We start from the raw sequence: 20,483 nt of genomic DNA on the forward strand, positions 1-20,483 counted from the left end.
CATCACAGCCAGTGCACCACGACTAGTATATCAAGGCCATGGTATGTGCTATCCTGTCTGTGAGATGGTGCATATGAAAGATCCCTTGCTGCTAATCGGAAAGAGTAGCCCATGAAGTGGCGACAGCGGGTTTCCTCCCTCAATATCTGTGTGGTCAGTAACCATATGTCTGATGCCATATAACCATAATTAAATGTGTTGAATGCGTTGTTAAATAAAATATTTCCTTCCTTCTTTATATCAAATGTGCCGACAAAACTAGTGGTTGGGTCATTGGATTGTCAAGAGGAACACTATAGGCACCACACCAGCGTTTATTGTGTTGTTACTTGTAGCATCTTAACATAATCCAGTTTAGGAAAATACATTTTGAAGTCTTTCTTTGATGATTACAAGTACTCTTGTTTTGAAGAGTATACATTGAACTGCATGGAGTAATTAAAGGTGGTGTGGAACCTATAGTCTAAATGCCATCAAAAGAGTAAATCAAGCTTTTACTCATCCTTCTAATGCCACCTACCATCATTCCTTGTTAACATATATTTGATGTACTGAAGGACCCTACCTTTAACATACATTTAACATATGGCACTAATAGACCCCACCTTTTTACATATACTTAACCTACAGTTCTAAATTGGACCTTATCTTTAACATGTATTTCTCACTTGTCTAAACGAACATTACATCTTGATCCATGTTGGTTATCAGCTGTGTCTTCATAACCATCTACTTTAGTAAATCTGAAGGTGAGAGTAAGAAATCCATCATCATTTGTTAGCGTCGGCTGTCACACTTGTGATGGCGAGATCGAGTATTTCATCCTTCGTGTGTCCTTCTGGTAATGGGTAGTCAAAGACGATTGGTTTATGCACTGGCTTGTAGTGTTTACTGCACACCGAGGCATTAATAAACACTGTCTGCCCATCTGTTCTCATGCCGTAACCTGAAACGAACAAAAAGACACGTGGAATAGTGGTCATTTTCAACCTAATTTGCTTTATTCCTAAATAAGGGGAAGAACAAAGCCCAATGGTTAAGTGTTCGCTTTATGTGCGGTTAGTTTGGGATCAATCCCTGTTGGTGGGCCTATTGGGCTATTTCTCGTTTCAGCTAGTGTACCACGACGGGTATATCAAAGGCCGTGGTATGTGCTATCCTGTCTGAGGGATGGTGCATGTAAAAGATCCCTTGCTGCATTAGGAAAAATGTAGCGGGTTTCCTCTGTTGACTATCAGCCAGAATGATCACGTTAGACATCCAATAGTTGATGAGTAATTAATCAATGTGCTCCAGTGGTGTTGTTAAACAAAACAAAACAAAACTTTATCCCTAAATGGAGAAGTGTCAAAGTGTACATATTTGCTGATGTTGTTAACAGGAAATGTCTCTTCTATTATGGGACACAGTCTCCCATTCTGGAATCATGTTAGTTTTAAACCAAGGAAATATCTCGTTATACTACGACTATCACACACAGTCTACCATTCTGGAATCATGGTAGTTTTAAACCAAGGAAATATCTCGTTATACTATGACTATAAGACACAGTCTAATATTTTAGAAATGTGACAGTTTTCAACCTAAACAGGGAAAGTTCAAAGAGTGTATATTTGCAGACATTGTTTATAACAAGATTGAGCCAAATGGGCCATGAAATGGATGGATGGATGGATGGATTTATTGGTGGTTGGATGAATGAATGGATGGATGGATTTATTGGTGTGGATGGATGAATGGATGGATGGATTTATTGGTTGGTGGTTGGATGGATGGATGGACGGATTTACTGGTGGGTGATGGATGGATAGATGGATTAATGGATGGATGGATGGATTTATTGGTGGATGGATGGATGAATTTATTTGTGGGTGAATGAACGGATGGATGAATGGATGGATTTATTGGTGGATGGATGGATGGATGGATTTATTAGTGGGTGGATGAATGGATGGATTTATTGGTGGATGGATTAATTAGTGGGTGGATGGTTGGATGTATTGGTTGGTGGGTGGATGGTTGGATGGATGGATGGATTTATTGGTGGGTGGATGGATGGATTTATTGATGGGTGGATGGACTCATTGGTGGATGAATGGATGGATGGATTTATTGATGGGTGGATGGATGGATGGACTCATTGGTGGGTGGATGGATGGATTTATTGGTGGGTGGATGAATGGATGGATGGATTTATTGATAGGTGGATGGATGGATGGATTTATTGGTTGGTGGATGGTTGGATGGATTTATAGATGGGCAGATGAATGGATGGATGGATTTATTGATGGGTGGATGGATGGATGGATGGATTTATTGGTGGATTGGTGGATGGATGGATGGATTTATTGGTGGATGGATTTATTAGTGGGTGGATGAATGGATGGATTTATTGGTGGATGGATGGATGGATGGATGGATGAATGGATGGATTTATTGGTGGATGGATTAATTAGTGGGTGGATGAATGGATGGCTTTATTGGTGGATTGATCTTTTCATGGGTGAATGGATGGATGGATGGATTTATTGGTGGATGGATGGATGGATTTATTGGTGGATGGATGGATTTATTGGTGGATGGATTTATTAGTGGGTGTATGAATGGATGGATTTATTGGTGGATGGATGGATGGATGGATTTATTCGTGGGTGAATGGATTTTTTTATTGGTAGATGGATTTATTAGTGGGTGGATGAATGAATGGATGTATTGGTGGGTGGATGGATGGATTGATTTATTGGTGGGTGGATGGATGGGTTGATTTATTGGTGGGTGGATGGATGGATGAATTTATTGGTGGGTGGGTGAGTGGATTTATTGGTTGGTGGGTGGATGGTTGGATGTACTGGTTGGTGGGTGGATGGTTGGATGTATTGGTTGGTGGGTGGGTGGATGGATGGATTTATTGATGGGTGGATGGACTCATTGGTGGATGAATGGCTGGATGTATTTATTGATGGGTTGATGGATGGATGGATGGATGGATTTATTGATGGATGGATGGATGGATGGATTTATTGGTGGGTGGATGAATGGATGGATGGATTTATTGATAGGTGGATGGATGGATGGATTTATTGGTTGGTGGATGGTTGGATGGATTTATAGATGGGCAGATGAAAGGATGGATGGATTTATTGATGGGTGGATGGATGGATGGATGGATTTATTGGTGGATGGATGGATGGATGGATTTATTGGTGGATGGATTAATTAGTGGGTGGATGAATGGATGGATTTATTGGTGGATGGATGGATGGCTTTATTGGTGGATGGCTTTATTGGTGGGTGGATGAATGGATGGCTTTATTGGTGGATGGATTTTTCATGGGTGAATGGATGGATGGATGGATTTATTGGTGGATGGATGGATGGATTTATTGGTGGATGGATGGATTTATTGGTGGATGGATTTATTAGTGGGTGTAAGAATGGATGGATTTATTGGTGGATGGATGGATGGATTTATTCGTGGGTGAATGGATGGATGGACGAATGGATGTATTTATTGGTAGATGGATTTATTAGTGGGTGGATGAATGAATGGATGTATTGGTGGGTGGATGGATGGATGGATTTATTGGTGGGTGGATGAATGGATGGATTTATTGGTGGGTGGGTGAGTGGATTTATTGGTTGGTGGGTGGATGGTTGGATGTACTGGTTGGTGGGTGGATGGTTGGATGTATTGGTTGGTGGGTGGATGGTTGGATGGATTGATGGATTTATTGGTGGGTGGATTGATTTATTGGTGGGTGGGTGGATGGATGGATGGATTTATTGATGGGTGGATGGATGGATGGATTTATTGGTGGGTGGATGAATGGATGGATGGATTTATTGATGGGTGGATGGATGGATGGACTCATTGGTGGGTGGATGAATGGATGGATTTATTGATGGGTGGATGGATGGATGGATTTATTGGTGGGTGGATGAATGGATGGATGGATTTATTGATAGGTGGATGGATGGATGGATTTATTGGTTGGTGGATGGTTGAATGGATTTATAGATGGGCAGATGAATGGATGGATGGATTTATTGATGGGTGGATGGATGGATGGATGGATCTATTGGTGGGTGCATGGATGGATGGATGGATTTATTGATGGGTGGGTGGATGGATTTATTGGTGGGTGGATGGTTGGATGGATTTATTGATGGGTGGATGGATTTATTGGTTGGTGGGTGGATGGATGGTTGGATGGATGGATGTATTGTTTGGTGGGTGGATGGATGGATGGATTGGTGGGTGGATGGATGGATGGATTGATTTATTAGTGGGTGGATGGATGTATGATGCATTTTTTGGTGGGTGAATGATGGATGGATGGACAGATGGATAGACAGGTAGATGGATAGATGGATGGGTGGGTGGATGGATTTGTTGGTGGATGGATGGGTGGGAGGATGAATGGATGGATAGATGAATGGGTGGATAGATGGATGGATGGATGGATGGATGGATGGATGGTTGGGTGGATGGATGGCAGAATGGATGATAGGAGGACTGGATGGATGGATAGATGAATGGATGGATGGATGGATGGGTGGATGGATTGATTGCAGAATGGATGGAAGAAGGACTGGATGGATGGATGGATGGACGGGTGGGTGGATGGATGGCAGAATAGATGGAAGGAGGACTGGATGGAAAGGTGGATGGATGGATGGAGGGTAGATGGATTTATTAGTGGGTGGATGAATGAATGGATGTATTGGTGGGTGGATGGATGGATTGATTTATTGGTGGGTGGATGGATGGATGAATTTATTGATGGGTGGGTGAGTGGATTTATTGGTTGGTGGGTGGATGGTTGGATGTACTGGTTGGTGGGTGGATGGTTGGATGTATTGGTTGGGTGGGTGGATGGATGGATGGATTTATTGGTGGGTGGATTGATTTATTGGTGGGTGGGTGGATGGATGGATTTATTGATGGGTGGATGGACTCATTGGTGGATGAATGGATGGATGGATTTATTGATGGGTGGATGGATGGGTGGACTCATTGGTGGGTGGATGAATGGATGGATTTATTGATGGGTGGATGGATGGATGGATGGATGGATTTATTGGTGGGTGGATGAATGGATGGATGGATTGATTGATAGGTGGATGGATGGATGGATTTATTGGTTGGTGGATGGTTGGATGGATTTATAGATGGGCGGATGAATGGATGGATGGATTTATTGATGGGTGGATGGATGGATTTATTGGTGGATTGATGGATGGATGGCTTGATTTATTGGTGGATGGATTTATTAGTGGGTGGATCAATGGATGGATTTATTGGTGGATGGATGGATGGATGGATGGATTTATTGGTGGATGGATTTATTGGTGGGTGGATGAATGGATGGCTTTATTGGTGGATGGATTTTTTTCGTTGGTGAATGGATGGATGGATGGATTTATTGGTGGATGGATGGATTTATTAGTGGGTGTATGAATGGATGGATTTATTGGTGGATGGATGGATGGATTTATTCGTGGGTGAATGGATGGATGGATGAATGGATGGATTTATTGGTAGATGGATTTATTAGTGGGTGGATGAATGAATGGATGTATTGGTGGGTGGATGGATGGATGGATTTATTGGTGGGTGGATGAATGGATGGATTTATTGGTGGGTGGGTGAGTGGATTTATTGGTTGGTGGGTGGATGGTTGGATGTACTGGTTGGTGGGTGGATGGTTGGATGTATTGGTTGGTGGGTGGATGGTTGGATGGATTGATGGATTTATTGGTGGGTGGATTGATTTATTGGTGGGTGGGTGGATGGATGGATGGATTTATTGATGGGTGGTGGATGGATGGATGTATTGGTGGGTGGATGGATGGATGGATTTATTGGTGGGTGGATGAATGGATGGATTTTATTGGTGGGTGGGTGAGTGGATTTATTGGTTGGTGGGTGGATGGTTGGATGTACTGGTTGGTGGGTGGATGGTTGGATGTATTGGTTGGTGGGTGGATGGTTGGATGGATTGATGGATTTATTGGTGGGTGGATTGATTTATTGATGGGTGGGTGTATGGATGGATGGATTTATTGATGGGTGGATGGATGGATGGATTTATTGGTGGGTGGATGAATGGATGGATGGATTTATTGATGGGTGGATGGATGGATGGACTCATTGGTGGGTGGATGAATGGATGGAGATATTGATGGGTGGATGAATGGATGGATTTATTGGTGGGTGGATGAATGGATGGATGGATTTATTGATAGGTGGATGGATGGATGGATTTCTTGGTTGGTGGATGGTTGAATGGATTTATAGATGGGCGGATGAATGGATGGATGGATTTATTGATGGGTGGATGGATGGATGGATGGATCTATTAGTGGGTGCATGGATGGATGGATGGATTTATTGATGGGTGGGTGGATGGATTTATTGGTGTGTGGATGGTTGGATGGATTTATTGATGGGTGGATGGATTTATTGGTTGGTGGGTGGATGGATGGATGGACTCATTGGTGGGTGGATGAATGGATGGATTTATTGATGGGTGGATGAATGGATGGATTTATTGGTGGGTGGATGAATGGATGGATGGATTTATTGATAGGTGGATGGATGGATGGATTTATTGGTTGGTGGATGGTTGAATGGACTTATAGATGGGCGGATGAATGGATGGATGGATTTATTGATGGGTGGATGGATGGATGGATGGATCTATTAGTGGGTGCATGGATGGATGGATGGATTTATTGATGGGTGGGTGGATGGATTTATTGGTGTGTGGATGGTTGGATGGATTTATTGATGGGTGGATGGATTTATTGGTTGGTGGGTGGGTGGATGGATGGTTGGATGGATTGATGTATTGTTTGGCGGGTGGATGGTTGGATGGATGGATGGATTTGTTGGTGGGTGGATGGATGGATGGATGGATTTATTAGTGGGTGGATGGATGGAATTTTTTGGTGGGTGAATGATGGATGGATGGACAGATGGATAGACAGGTAGATGGATAGATGGATGGGTGGGTGGATGGATTTGTTGGTGGATGGATGGGTGGGAGGATGAATGGATGGATAGATGAATGGGTGGATAGATGGATGGATGGATGATGGATGGATGGATGGTTGGGTGGATGGATGGCAGAATGGATGGAAGGAGGACTGGATGGATAATTAGATGAATGGATGGATGAATGGATGGATGGGTGGATGGATTGATTGCAGAATGGATGGAAGAAGGACTGGATGGATGGATGGATGGGTGGGTGGATGGATGGCAGAATAGATGGAAGGAGGATTGGATGGAAAGGTGGATGGATGGATGGATGGATGGATGGATGGATGGGTGGATGGATGGATGGCAGAATGGATGGAAGGAGGACTGGATAGAAAGGTGAGGGAAGAAGAGAAGGAATGACAAGACTGACAGATAATCATGATGATGAGTTGGAAAAAAACAAAAAACGAAGTGGACAGTAGTGCAGCCACAAAAACAAACCATTTTCAGAGGATAAAAGTTTGTTCAATTGGTTTAATGACACTACCAAAACACATTGATTATTTTATCATAGTCTTTGGGGGAAACCCACTATATTGTTTCATTAGCAGCAAGGGATCTTTTATATCCACTTTCCCACAGACACGACAGCACATACCACAGCTTTTGATAGAGCAGCCATGGGGCCCTGATTGGGATGGGAAAAAAACAATCAGAGATCAATCAATCAACAATGCTTACATTGGTTGATGGTTCAAGCACGTCTGTCTTGGGAACATTATCCGAATTTCCCAGAGTCCAAGACAGGCTACAATCTGAGAATGGGTCCACTAAGGAGGTTCGATCCTGCGACCACAGAACCTCAGGCAAGCAATTTACCAACTGAGCTAGATCCATCCCCATTTTTATTGGTCTACACTACAAATATAATCGTGGTGAGACACCCTTTGCTATCACATGATAATGTAATACCTTCATGATTGTGTCCATACACATGATATTTGGGCTTAATTCGTCTCTGTACTGTTGTTAGTAATTCTACACAGCCCATGTGTTTATACTAATTAATACCTTCATGAATATGTCCATACACACGATATGTGGGCTTAATTTGTCTCTGTACAGTGTTCAATAATTCTACACAGCCCATGTGTTTATACTAATTTATGTAATACCTTCATGAATATGTCCATACACATGTGGACTTAATTCATCTCTGTACTGTCTTCAGTAATTCTACACAGCCCATATTTATACTAATTAATGTAATACCAGGGTTTCTGCCAGAGGGTAAAACGGGTATGGCGCCATACCCAATTTGTTTTTTTCACAGATGTTATTTTTTAAGTTGACCTTTTAACCAAATTAATTACTCTTATCAACTGTATGATTTTCTTAACTGTAACCCTAAACCTAACCCATTTTCTTTCTGGGGGAAGTCCCCCCATAGCCCCTGTTGACTGTGGTTGCATTCAATTCCATAGCGCCATGCCCAAAAATTTCTTTCTGACAAAAACACTGAATACCTTCATGAATATGACCACACACATTATATTTGGGCTTAATTTATCTCTGTACTGTCTTCAGTAATTCTACACAGTCCATGTGTTTATACTAATGTAATACCTTCATGAATATGTCCATACATGTGATATTTGGGCTCAATTCGTCTCTGTACCGTCTTCAGTAATTCTACACAGCCCATGTCTTTATACTAATGTAATACCTTCATGAATATGTCCATACACGTGATATTTGGGCTTAATTCGTCTCTGTACAGTGTTCAGTAATTCTACACAGCCCATGTTTATACTAAGGTAATACCTTCATGAATATGTCCATACATGTGATATTTGGGCTTAATTCGTCTCTGTACTGTTGTCAGTAATTCTACACAGCCCATGTGTTTATACTAATGTAATACCTTCACGAATATGTCCATACAAGTCATATTTGGGCTGAATTCGTCTCTGTACAGTGTTTAATAATTCTACACAGCCCATGTGTTTATACTAATGTAATACCTTCATGAATATGTCCATACACGTGATACTTGGGCTTAATTCATCTCTGTACTGTTGTCAGTAATTCTACCCAGTCCATGTCTTTATACTAATATAATACCTTCATGAATAGGTCTATACATGTGATATGTGGGCTTAATTCGTCTCTGTACTGTCTTCAGTAATTCTACACAGCCCACATGTTTATACTAATGTAATACTTTCATGTATATGTCCATACATGTGATATGTGGGCTTAATTCATCTCTGTACTGTGTTCAGTAATTCTACACAGCCCATGTGTTTATACTAAGGTAATACCTTCATGAATATGTCCATACATGTGATATTTGGGCTTAATTCGTCTCTGTATTGTTGTCAATAATTCTACACAGCCCATGTGTTTATACCAATTGATGTAATACCTTCATGGATATGTCCATACACGTGGTATTTGGGCTTAATTCGTCTCTGTACAGTGTTCAGTAATTCAACACAGCCCACATGTTTTTTAAACAACGTCTTATCACCATACCCTGCAACAACAACAAAAATAAAAAATTCATTGTCATCATCCTTATAAAGTTAAACGTTTATTTTGTTTAGTGACACCACTAGAGCACATTGATTTATTAATCATCGGCTATTGGATGTGATAAGTCTGATACATAGTCTTGGAAGTTTGTTTTGTCTAACGACACCACTAGAGCACATTGATTACAAGGTTTTTTTTTTTTATCCCACTGCCCTCTTTCCTTTCTCTCCTTTGAATTCCATCTCATTTCTTCCCAATCTGGTAACTCCTATCTTTCAACTTCTTTTACTGTCCACCTCCACATCCCAGTCCCTATCTCTCCAACTGCACATTGATTAATTAATCATCAGCTATTGGATGTCAAATGTTTGGTAATTCTGACTCAGTCATCAGAGGAAAGCAGTTACATTTTTTAATTAGCAGCAAGGGATCTTTTATATGACCTTTCCCACAGAGAGGAAAGCACATACCACGGCCTTTGACCAGTTGTGGTGCACTGGTTGGAATGAGAAAAAAAAACCAATCAGTTGAATGGATCCACCATGGTGGTTTGATCCTACGACGCAACCACATCAGGCGAGCGCTCAACTGACCGAGCTAAATTCAGACCCCTAGTCTTAGAAGAAACCTGCAAAATATTTTCATTACCAGCAAGGGTTATTTTATATGCACTTTCCCACAGACAGGACAGCACATATCGTGGCCTTTGATATATCAATTGTGTAAACGTTTATTTTATTTTATCTTGGAGCAGGCCACCCAACCAACCCCCTCCAGATATCATTGCTACAGGCCTATATAGTATGAAAAATAAAATTAATTTTATTTCACAATTTTACATAGTAGGTCCATGTGTGTATTGATTGACACCTATAATCTATCGCTTAGAATATCTGTACACCAAAACAAAATAGTTCCTATCTGTCTGTCTGTCTGTCTCTCTCTCTCCCCCTCTCGGTCTCTCTCCCTCTCCGTCTGTCTCTCTCCCACCCCCCTCTCTCTCTCTCTCTGTCTGTCTCTCTCCCACCCCCTCTCTCTCTCTCTGTCTGTCTGTCTGTCTCCCTCGTCTGTCTCTCTCCTTCCCCCCTCTCTCTCTGTCTGTCTGTCTCTGTCTGTCTGTCTGTCTCTCTCTCTGTCTCTCTCTCTCTCTCTCTCTCTATATATATATATACATTGTATATATATCTGTGTACCTATAGGTGGTCCATGTGTCATCAAAATATCAACATCATTTGGAATGAGATTCCAGTGATCCAAGAGTTGTCTGCCCCTTGATAAGGTGAATCCCCAACAACCACATGTTGGAACCCTGAAAAAAATCCAGTGAAGATAATTATTAATTACTTGCATTGAAGATTATACAACCACGAGCCGACAAGACAACTCCAAGGAAAATGAAAGAAGGAATGTTGTATTTAATGATGCAATCAACACATTTTAATAACAGTTAAAGGGACATACCCTAGTTTTTAAACACTAAGGCATATGTTTTACTATTAGAGCCGTTTTTGACAACTGAAATCATACTTTACTTAGATTTTATGGTTTAGTGTATCCATTTCCGTACATTTGAAGTGTTTTTGATCATCCTGGTGTTTTTAATATCACAAAATTCATTTCTCTTATTTTTAAAAATGCACGTTTATCTGAGAGGTAAGAGTTACGGAGTCGAGTTTTAGTCTATTTTTAGAGGGTATTTCACCATTTCAAAGTCACAGACTCATGTTTCACTCAGTTGTAACTTTATTCAAACGTGTTACAGGTTTGTAGATTAACTAAACTTAGTGTTAATTTTCACGGGCTGAAACCAGAGTCTGTCCCTTGAAGGCCCACACAGGCAATGATAGAGGAAACCTGCTTCTGCCATGCAACCGGCCTCGGTGGCGTCGTGGTTAGGCCATCGGTCTACAGGCTGGTAAGTACTGGGTTCGGATCCCAGTCGAGGCATGGGATTTTTAATCCAGATACCGACTCCAAACCCTGAGTGAGTGCTCCGCAAGGCTCAATGGGTAGGTGTAAACCACTTGCACCGACCAGTGATCCATAACTGGTTCAACAAAGGCCATGGTTTGTGCTATCCTGCCTGTGGGAAGCGCAAATAAAAGATCCCTTGCTGCTAATCGGAAGAGTAGCCCATGTAGTGGCGACAGCGGGTTTCCTCTCAAAATCTGTGCGGTCCTTAACCATATGTCTGACGCCATATAACCGTAAATAAAATGTGTTGAGTGCGTCGTTAAATAAAACACTTCTTTCTTTCTTTCTGCCATGCAATGGGCTACTCTTTCCGATTAGCAGCAGAGGATCTTTTATATGCAGCAGCCCACAGACAGAATACCACCGGCTTTGTTATACCATTTGTGGAGCACTGGCTGGAATGAGAAATAGTTCAATAGGCCTACCTCAGGGCGAGCTCTTTACCACTGGGCTACATCCCCCCCCCCCCCCCCACAAAAATTGAATTGAGTATAATGTATCCTTAAAGAGACATACCCTAGTTGTTAAACACTCAATGCATATTGTTCACTATTAGAACCATTTATGATCACTGAAATGAAACATTACTTGTATAACCGGCCTCAGTGGCGTCGTGGCAGGCCATCGGTCTACAGGCTGGTAGGTACTGGGTTCGGATCCCAGTCGAGGCATGGGATTTTCAATCCAGATACCGACTCCAAACCCTGAGTGAGTGCTCCGCAAGGCTCAATGGGTAGGTGTAAACCACTTGCTCCGACCAGTGATCCATAACTGGTTCAACAAAAGGCCATGGTTTGTGCTATCCTGCCTGTGGGAAGCGCAAATAAAAGATCCCTTGCTGCTAATCGGAAGAGTAGCCCATGTATTGGAGACAGCGGGTTTCCTCTCAAAATCTGTGTGGTCCTTAACCATATGTCTGATGCCATAAAATGTGCTGAGTGCGTCATTAAATAAAACACTTCTTTCTTTCTTTCATTACTTGTATTTTACTGTTTAGATTATCCATTGTCTGTGATGCATAAGGTAGCTATAATTGCAAGGGCTGTAAATAAATTTCAGTTTGATTAAGACCTGGTTTTTGAGGATATGTAAGAAATAGAATACTACATTCGTGTCCATTATGATTAGATATCATTATCTTCGGTTTTGCTCAGTCAATACACTTTAAAACATCTCTTAAGATAAATGGTATTTAATGACCACTCATGTAGTATTCTCAATTTCTCTGCTAAGAAATAAACAATTTAGGCTATGATTGTGTATATTTACATTGCAAAGATGCAATTTTAAGACACCACGTTTAAGACTGTAACAACACACAAAAGCGTACGAGATGGGGGCATTGGGGGGGGGGGGGGGGGGAAATACTCCCCTAGTGCTGGAGCAAAACCTCAAATTCGGGCAAAAATTATATAGATATTCGGGCAAAATGTGCTAATCTGACACCTTTCTACCATGTATTTCCATCACTCTACCCTCAAAATTAGCTGTAATCCATGTAAAAATGCGTAGTGATTCGTTTGCAATCCTATATAGCTGTTTGGTAGTAATGCTAATATGAATAAATGTTATTATCCAGATTCAGGCATTTTTCATTTAATTCGGGCAAAAGCCAGCCTGTCCCCCCCCCCCCCCCCATCCCCTACAAAAATGGAAGGCTGTATGACACACCATGGTGCTCCAAAGATCTTGATACCATATACAGTCACAAATGAGTCTTCCAAGTAGGTGAAGGTTGTGAGCAGGTCACGTGACTTCTTTACTATATCATGTGAATTGACCTTTGGGTCAAGGGTCATGTCATGATTGCCAGCAATCAACAGTTTGACCCGATGTTTCAGAGAACCTGCAACGAATGAAAAACACATTCAGTGTTGAAATTTCCTTAAGAAAAAAATACAGGAGTGGATCCAGAGATAATTCTGGGTGTGTGCAGTCTCTTGAATACTGCAAGTGCCTTTAACCTATCAATAGCATACAACACATTTACAATTAATAGGGCCAATTTTAAATTATACCATCCCAAGAAAACTCATAGATCGTCCCTTAATTATCTTTTTCAAAACATAGTTTGAAGAAAATACTGTAAATAAGGAAATGTTAGTGAGCATAAAATGTTGGCAAATATCGAGGTCATACTAGTCGCTAATATTTCATGACGTTAAATTTAAAGAGACGTATACGACAGCCTGTTCCAAAAATGTTTGTGCGATTGTTTTGGTCTGTGAATGACTGAACTGGCAACAATGATTACATGCTACTGATTAAACCAAAAGGATAGCAAACAACAATAGTTACATGAAGTTAGCATGCACATTACGGTATTGCAATTTTCTACTAAATTCTAGATGTCTGTAAGCTGCATAACATCGAGATTGATCAAGAACGTTATTTTAGCTGATCCCACAACTACAAAATGACGACCTCACTAAAGTTGGGGCGAGGCGTAGCCCAGTGGTACAGCGCTCGCTTGATGCACAGTCGGTTTGGGATCGATCCCCGTCAGTGGGCCCATTGCACTATTTCTCGCTCCAGCCAGTGCACCATGACTGGTAAATCAAAGGCCATGGTATGTGCTATCCTATGTGGGATGGTGCATATAAAAGATCCTTTGCTGCTAATCGAAAAGAGTAGCCCATGAAATGGCGACAGCGGGTTTCCTCTCTCAATATCTGTGTGGTCCATATCCATATGTCTGATGCCATATAACCGTAAATAAAATATGTTTTCAGTTTAGAGGGGTTCTTTTCTATACCAATATTTAAAAAGAAACCACGAAAAATTTCCGGTTTTGAGGAAAACCCAGTTTACTGAAGGTCTGGTTTTGAGGAAAACCCTGTTCACCGAGTGCCCGGTTTTGAGGAAAACCCAGTTTACTGAAGGTCCGGTTTTCAGGAAAACCCAGTTTACCAGAAAGAGAAAAAGAAAAGAAATGTTTTATTTAATGACACACTCAACACATTTTATTTATGTTATACGACGTCAGACCACACAGATATTGAGGGAGGAAACCTGCTGTGTTGAGTGCATCGTTAAATAAAACATTTCCTTCCCTCACTAAAGTTCTACATGCTAATACATGTATGTCACTTATCAGGGCTCGACCTGTAGGGCCTGCATTGCCAAATTAGCCAATTGCTAATTTTTATACAAAGTGATTACAACATGTAGTCTTTGGCCGATAAAATATTTCCCAAATTAACCACATTTTAATAACATTCAAGGAAATACCACACTATATCTGAAAATTGGCTAAACCCAAATTCTTTCCAGTGTCAGCTCTGACTTATTTGGATTTCGCTAAATTTTAAGATCGCTAATATTTTCTGATTTACAGTATACAGTAAAGTACTCTTATAACGAACTGCAAGGGACCAGGAACATCGGTTCTTTATAACAGTAGTTCGTTTACAGAAGTTAGCCGTTAGCTGTTAATTGTTCAATACATTATTCCAATGATGCCAGCCGACTACGTAAATGTACGCGGACGTTATCTAACAGATCTTATCAGTAAAGTAATTTTTGATGCATTGCCGTTAATGCTACTAACTGATAAGATACAAATAAGAAACAAACAAAAATATTATCGGTTCGCTGTATATGCACTAATTTACACTGAAATTAACAATTTTGACCAAAAAAATTGGTTCGTTTTAACAGTTAATTCACTATACATAGTTCATTCTATACATTAAAATTTATTATTATTATCCATTTTGTTCAACATAACCGAGTTAATAATAATCATATGAAGCACACGTGTAATAACAAGTTTAATGACGTAATTTTGGGAAGCTACGTCATAACATGATGTTGCTTCTCCGGTCCTAGCTCAGACTGGGCAGTTGAAATATGGCGTCATTTCGTCGTCTCCTTCTAGTTGTGGCTGAAACATTTTGAGTTGGGTCTTGTTCTTGATAAAGAAAACAACAATAATAATATGGATAATAAAGAAATTATTACACTCACGTGTGAGTCGTACTGATTTTACGAAACTCGTGTCAGGATTCATGTAGTACCGTCACTATCGCTCGGGCAATACAATAATCCTGACACTCGTTTTGTAAAATCAGTACGACACACAAACTCGTTTAATAACTTTTATATACTATATAGGGGGGGAAATCGGGAGTTTACATTCAATTCGTTTCAACCGATAGTTTGTTGTAAGCGTGTTCATTCTAAAAGTACTTTACTGTATTACCAAAGTAGGTGTTGAACAAGGAAATCTCCTCTGGCCAGCCACGCATGGAGAAATCTCCGGTGTGAAGCAAAACATCTCCATCTGGAATGACAGACGAACCGACGGACTTCTTCTTCTCGAGTCGAACGTGAGTGTCCGATACGCACACAAACCTCACGCACTTGTCGGACCACCACTTGCTCGATTCGACTGGTTGTACGTCCTTGACCTTGACCTGTGCTTTGATTTTAGCCCAGGCCTTTTGTGGCTCCTTAGTGTTGGGGTGGACTTCAATCACAACAGGACTTATATCATTTTCTTTGCCAGCCATTTGATGATCGTTGCAATTGGTTGTCAAGGTTACAGTCTGGGGAGAAAAAGAAAAGAACATAAATTTGTTTAGCCAGACCTCAGCACATTTTAGTTTTTGGTTATTTGGCATATATAACAACTGGTCGTCATGGTTACCATTTGGGAAAAAAAAAGGAATATAAATTTCTTAAACCAGACCTCGGCATATTTTAATATTTGGTTACAGTATTTGGTATATATAACAACTGGTTGTCAAGGTTATCATATGGGGGAGGGGGAAGGAATATACATTTGTTTAGCCACACCCCAGCACATTTTAAAATATGACTGTTTGATGTAAAACAACTTGTTGTCAAGATCACTATTTGAGAAAAATTAAAAAGAAATATATGTAAACTAGTTTAGCCACTTTTTTAAAATATGGCTACATGGATTTGGAAGTTACTTGAAAATTAAAAATTATAGTTTGTTTTGTTTAATCATTGGCTATTGGATGTCAAACATTTGGTAATTTTGACATATAGTCTTAGAGAGGGTTCGGGTTTTGAGGAAAACCCAGTTTACAGAGGGTCTGGTTTTGAAATGTTGCACTGTACACTGTTAGTCTATTATATATACAAGAAGGAAGTCAAGAAATGAACTTACCTTCTTATACAGGGCACAATATTTCACGAGAACCGTTGTTCTGTTCGCTTGTCGATTACGGAACTTTAAAATCATGAGAACTGCCAATTGATTATGTGGTGAACAATTACATTCTAGAATTAAAAGTAACATAAATCAGTAATGAAAGTGAAAATCAGTTTATGTTTTTGAACCACCAGTGTAGCCCAGAACCATATTTCAAGTGTTTTAGGATTAGGTAGGCCTAACTCATCGGTTACGAGAACTCAGGATCATCGGAAGCAATTAAAAGTTGGTACAGCCATGAAAGCTATGTATGTGATGAGATATGTACCATGCGAGAGAAAAAAAACGTTCCTGGCCTAAAATGTGATACGGCCATGGCCGTACCGCTTCCGACGCCCCTGGAACTATAATCACTTAACCAAACAATCGGTTACCTAACTGCATAAAATCTCATGAAACTATAGTGCCATACATTTATGATTTTATACATGTACAGGTCTTCTAGAATTTTTATAAAATCCACTAGCCATGTGATCAGTGATTTAAAAAATTTACTAACCACGATTAAAAATCCACTAGCCCTACTTTACTTTAAGTTAATACAATTTTATTAAATAATAATAATAATGAGATATGTCACTTAAAGAGAGATATAGAATAAAACACTAACATTAGGGGGCCGGGGTGGGGGCAGGATATTCATATTTACAAAATAGACTTAACTGCAACATTTAGCTCTTTTTTTTTTTCACTAGCCATAGAGCATGGCAATATTAGTTATTTACTAGCCCAACATTGAATATCACTAGCTATGGGAGTCGGGCTACCATAACCTAGAAGCCTTGTATGTACATGTATATCTTGTCTGTGAATTGAAAGAAATGTTTTATTTAACGACGCACTCAACACATTTTATTTACGGTTATGTGGCATCAGACATATGGTTAAGGACCACACAGATTTTGAGAGAAAACCCGCTGTCGCCACTAGATGGGCTACTCTTCCGATTAACAGCAAGGGATCTTTTATTTGCGCTTCCCACAGGCAGGACAGCACAAACCATGTCCTTTGTTGAACCAGTTATGGATCACTGGTCGGTGCAAGTGGTTTACACCTACCCACTGAGCCTTGTGAAGCACTCACTCAGGGTTTGGAGTCGGTATCTGGATTAAAAATCCCATGCCTCGACTGGGATCCGAACCCAGTACCTACCAGCCTGTAGACCGATGGCCTACCACGATGCCACTGAGGCCGGTGTCTGTCTGTCAATTGAGTCATTTGTTACGTAATTTACCTTGCTGAAACTGTACAACTTCAAAGATGTTCCAGTTCCAGTCAGTCTAGCAGCAGCTGTCTCCCGTCTTTACTTTAGCAGTTTCCTGAAAGGCATAATGAAATGTTTTCATAGCCTATAATATAAAAATATTACACATAACAAAATTGTCTCCAATAAACATATGTATATATTAAAAAAATAAAATGCTTGTTTGGTAATTTTCATACTAAATTTGTGTTTTCAATATCAGGGCTTCTAGAATTAAAAAAAAATCCACTAGCCATGGGATCAGTGATTTAAAAAATGTACTAGCCAGGACTAAAAATTCACTAGCCCTACTTTACTTTAAGTTAATAAATTTTACTATCTAATAGTAATAATCAGACACATGCCACATAAAGAGGGAGATAGAGCTTAAAAACATTAACATTGTGGGTTGGAGTGGTTCAGTATATTCATATTTACAAAATATACTTAACTGTAACATTTGACAATTCTTTTTTCACTAGCCATTGGGCATGGCAATAGTAGTTATTTACTAGCCCAACACTGAATATCACTAGCCATGGGAGTGGGGCTACCATAATCTACATATATTTTTTGGCAGTTTCAAAGCCAGTTATTTAAAAAAAATATATGTAATAAAAAAAAAAATATATATATATATATTTTAAAAAATAACTCATGACTGATATATCAAAGGCCATGGTATATGCTGTCCTATGATGCTATCTATAACTGCTGGAAATTGCATATAAAGTCCGTAGCCAGGGTTTCTGCCAGAGGTTAAAACAGGTATGGCGCCATACCCAAACTGTTTTGCAGATGATTTTTTTTTAAGTTAACCGTTTGATAAAATTAATTACTCTTATCATTACTGTAAGATTTTCTTAACCCTAACCCTAAATGTAACCCATTTTCTTTCTAGGGGACGCCCCCTTCCCCATACCCCCTGTAGACTGTTTGTTTGAAATGCAAATATGTAAATAATGCCCCCTTCCCATACTGTAGACTGTTTGTTTGAAATGCAAATATGAATAAATGTCGATTCTGGTATTTCTGTTTAATTCGGGTAAAAATCAGTCTGATCAATCCCCTCCCAACACAAACACAAAAATGTGAGTCGGAAACGAGTTATCACGACAATATACCAATCTAAACTATGCATTACTTCACAACCATCCGTACGATACGCCTTTCTTTAACAACTGGATATTCCTTAATACTTTTAATTAACATTAAACTGTTGCGAAAATAATAAATATATATATAAATATTTTAAACATTTATGTTAATAATGACGAGAATATTTTACAGCAATGTTACACTAGTCACACTTTGAGTTGTGAAATTCCAAATGTGTTTACATTCTAAATATAGATTATTCGGGTATTTCCGACTGTTTTCGTGGGATGCGGTGAACTCGTATGGAAACTAACTCGTATGAATGGAAAACTTGTATGGAAAACGAACTCGTATGGAAAAAAAAATAACGGTGAACTCGTATGGGGATGTATGAATATACTTTGATATTTCTCTTAAATGTGTATTTTGACACTTGTTTTTATTTATGTCCCCATCAGTCAACTATTTGCGTGTCAACGGCAGTCACCTATAATCAAAACACGCATGTCATTAGACTTATTTCCTGCGACAGAAACCGTAAACAATGCATGCATGTTTTGCGTTTCTCACTAGCCCAAACTTAAAATCCACTAGTCACGGACGTTGGGCTAGCGGATTTGTCGAACTCTGCATAAAAACTACACACAAGTTACTATACAGTATTGGATATATTAGTACGAGTTCACTGCCTTTTCCCCCATACGAGTTTGTCTTCCATACGAGTTCACTTGTGGATTTCCATACGAGTTCACTGCCTTTTTCCTCATACGAGTAAGTTTTCCATACGAGTTCACCACAAGCCGATTCCATAAGGTTCACACAATAATCCTGATATTTCGGACCATATATTATTTTGCTTGCTACCGTCATGTCTGTGAGGGTGGGGTTGGGTGGAGTAGACCTGCAATCAATCGTAAACATCCTTTCATGGTGAAAAAAAACAAAACAAAGAAATAAATAAACATTATTTAGGTATACTTTTTTATGTATATATTAATAAAATAATCAATGATGCGGCTGCTGCTACCGATGATAATTCAAGTTCCATTTATTTATTTATTTATTTATTTTATTTATTTATTTCTTGCTATAGTTGTATGTATTAGTAGCAGTATCAGTATCAGTAGTAGTAGTAGTAGTAGTAGTAGTAGTAGTAGCAGCAACAGCAGCAGCAGCAGTAGCAGTAGCAGCAGCAGCAGCAGCAGCAGTAGTAGTAGTAGTAGTAGTAGTACAGGAGCGGGACGTAGCGCAGTGGTAAAGTGGTCGTCTGATGCGCGGTCAGTCTGAATAGCCCACTGGACTATTTCTCGTTCCAGCCACTGAACCACAACTAGTATATTAAAAGCTGTGGTATGTGCTAGCATGTCTATGGGATAATGCATATAAAATATCTATTGCTGCTAATGGAAAATTATGTAGCGGGTTTCCTCTCTAAAACTATAATATGTCAACATTAC

At 39.8% G+C, this 20,483-nt stretch overlaps 1 protein-coding gene across 2 annotated transcripts; it reads right to left on the reverse strand.

The window, feature by feature from the left end:
• Positions 1-155: 155 nt before the first annotated feature.
• On the reverse strand, positions 156-19,217 carry LOC121385445 (metallophosphoesterase MPPED2-like). 2 transcript variants are annotated; one of them, XM_041516130.1, is made up of 8 exons: positions 19,073-19,217; positions 17,920-18,004; positions 16,641-16,753; positions 15,705-16,050; positions 13,172-13,346; positions 10,720-10,835; positions 9,417-9,527; positions 156-946 (listed from the first exon to the last, which is right to left on the reverse strand). In XM_041516130.1, exons 3-8 carry the CDS (start codon positions 16,713-16,715, stop codon positions 771-773), a joined length of 999 nt encoding a protein of 332 aa, XP_041372064.1. In that variant the 5' UTR covers positions 16,716-16,753; positions 17,920-18,004; positions 19,073-19,217; the 3' UTR covers positions 156-770. The 2 variants fall into 2 exon arrangements, with proteins under 2 accessions (XP_041372064.1, XP_041372065.1); XM_041516131.1 differs by lacking the exon at positions 16,641-16,753.
• Between the last annotated feature and the right edge of the window lie 1,266 nt (positions 19,218-20,483).

This window comes from Gigantopelta aegis, chromosome 11, assembly GCF_016097555.1.
Source record: "Gigantopelta aegis isolate Gae_Host chromosome 11, Gae_host_genome, whole genome shotgun sequence".
Classification (NCBI taxonomy): Eukaryota; Metazoa; Mollusca; class Gastropoda; order Neomphalida; family Peltospiridae; genus Gigantopelta; species Gigantopelta aegis.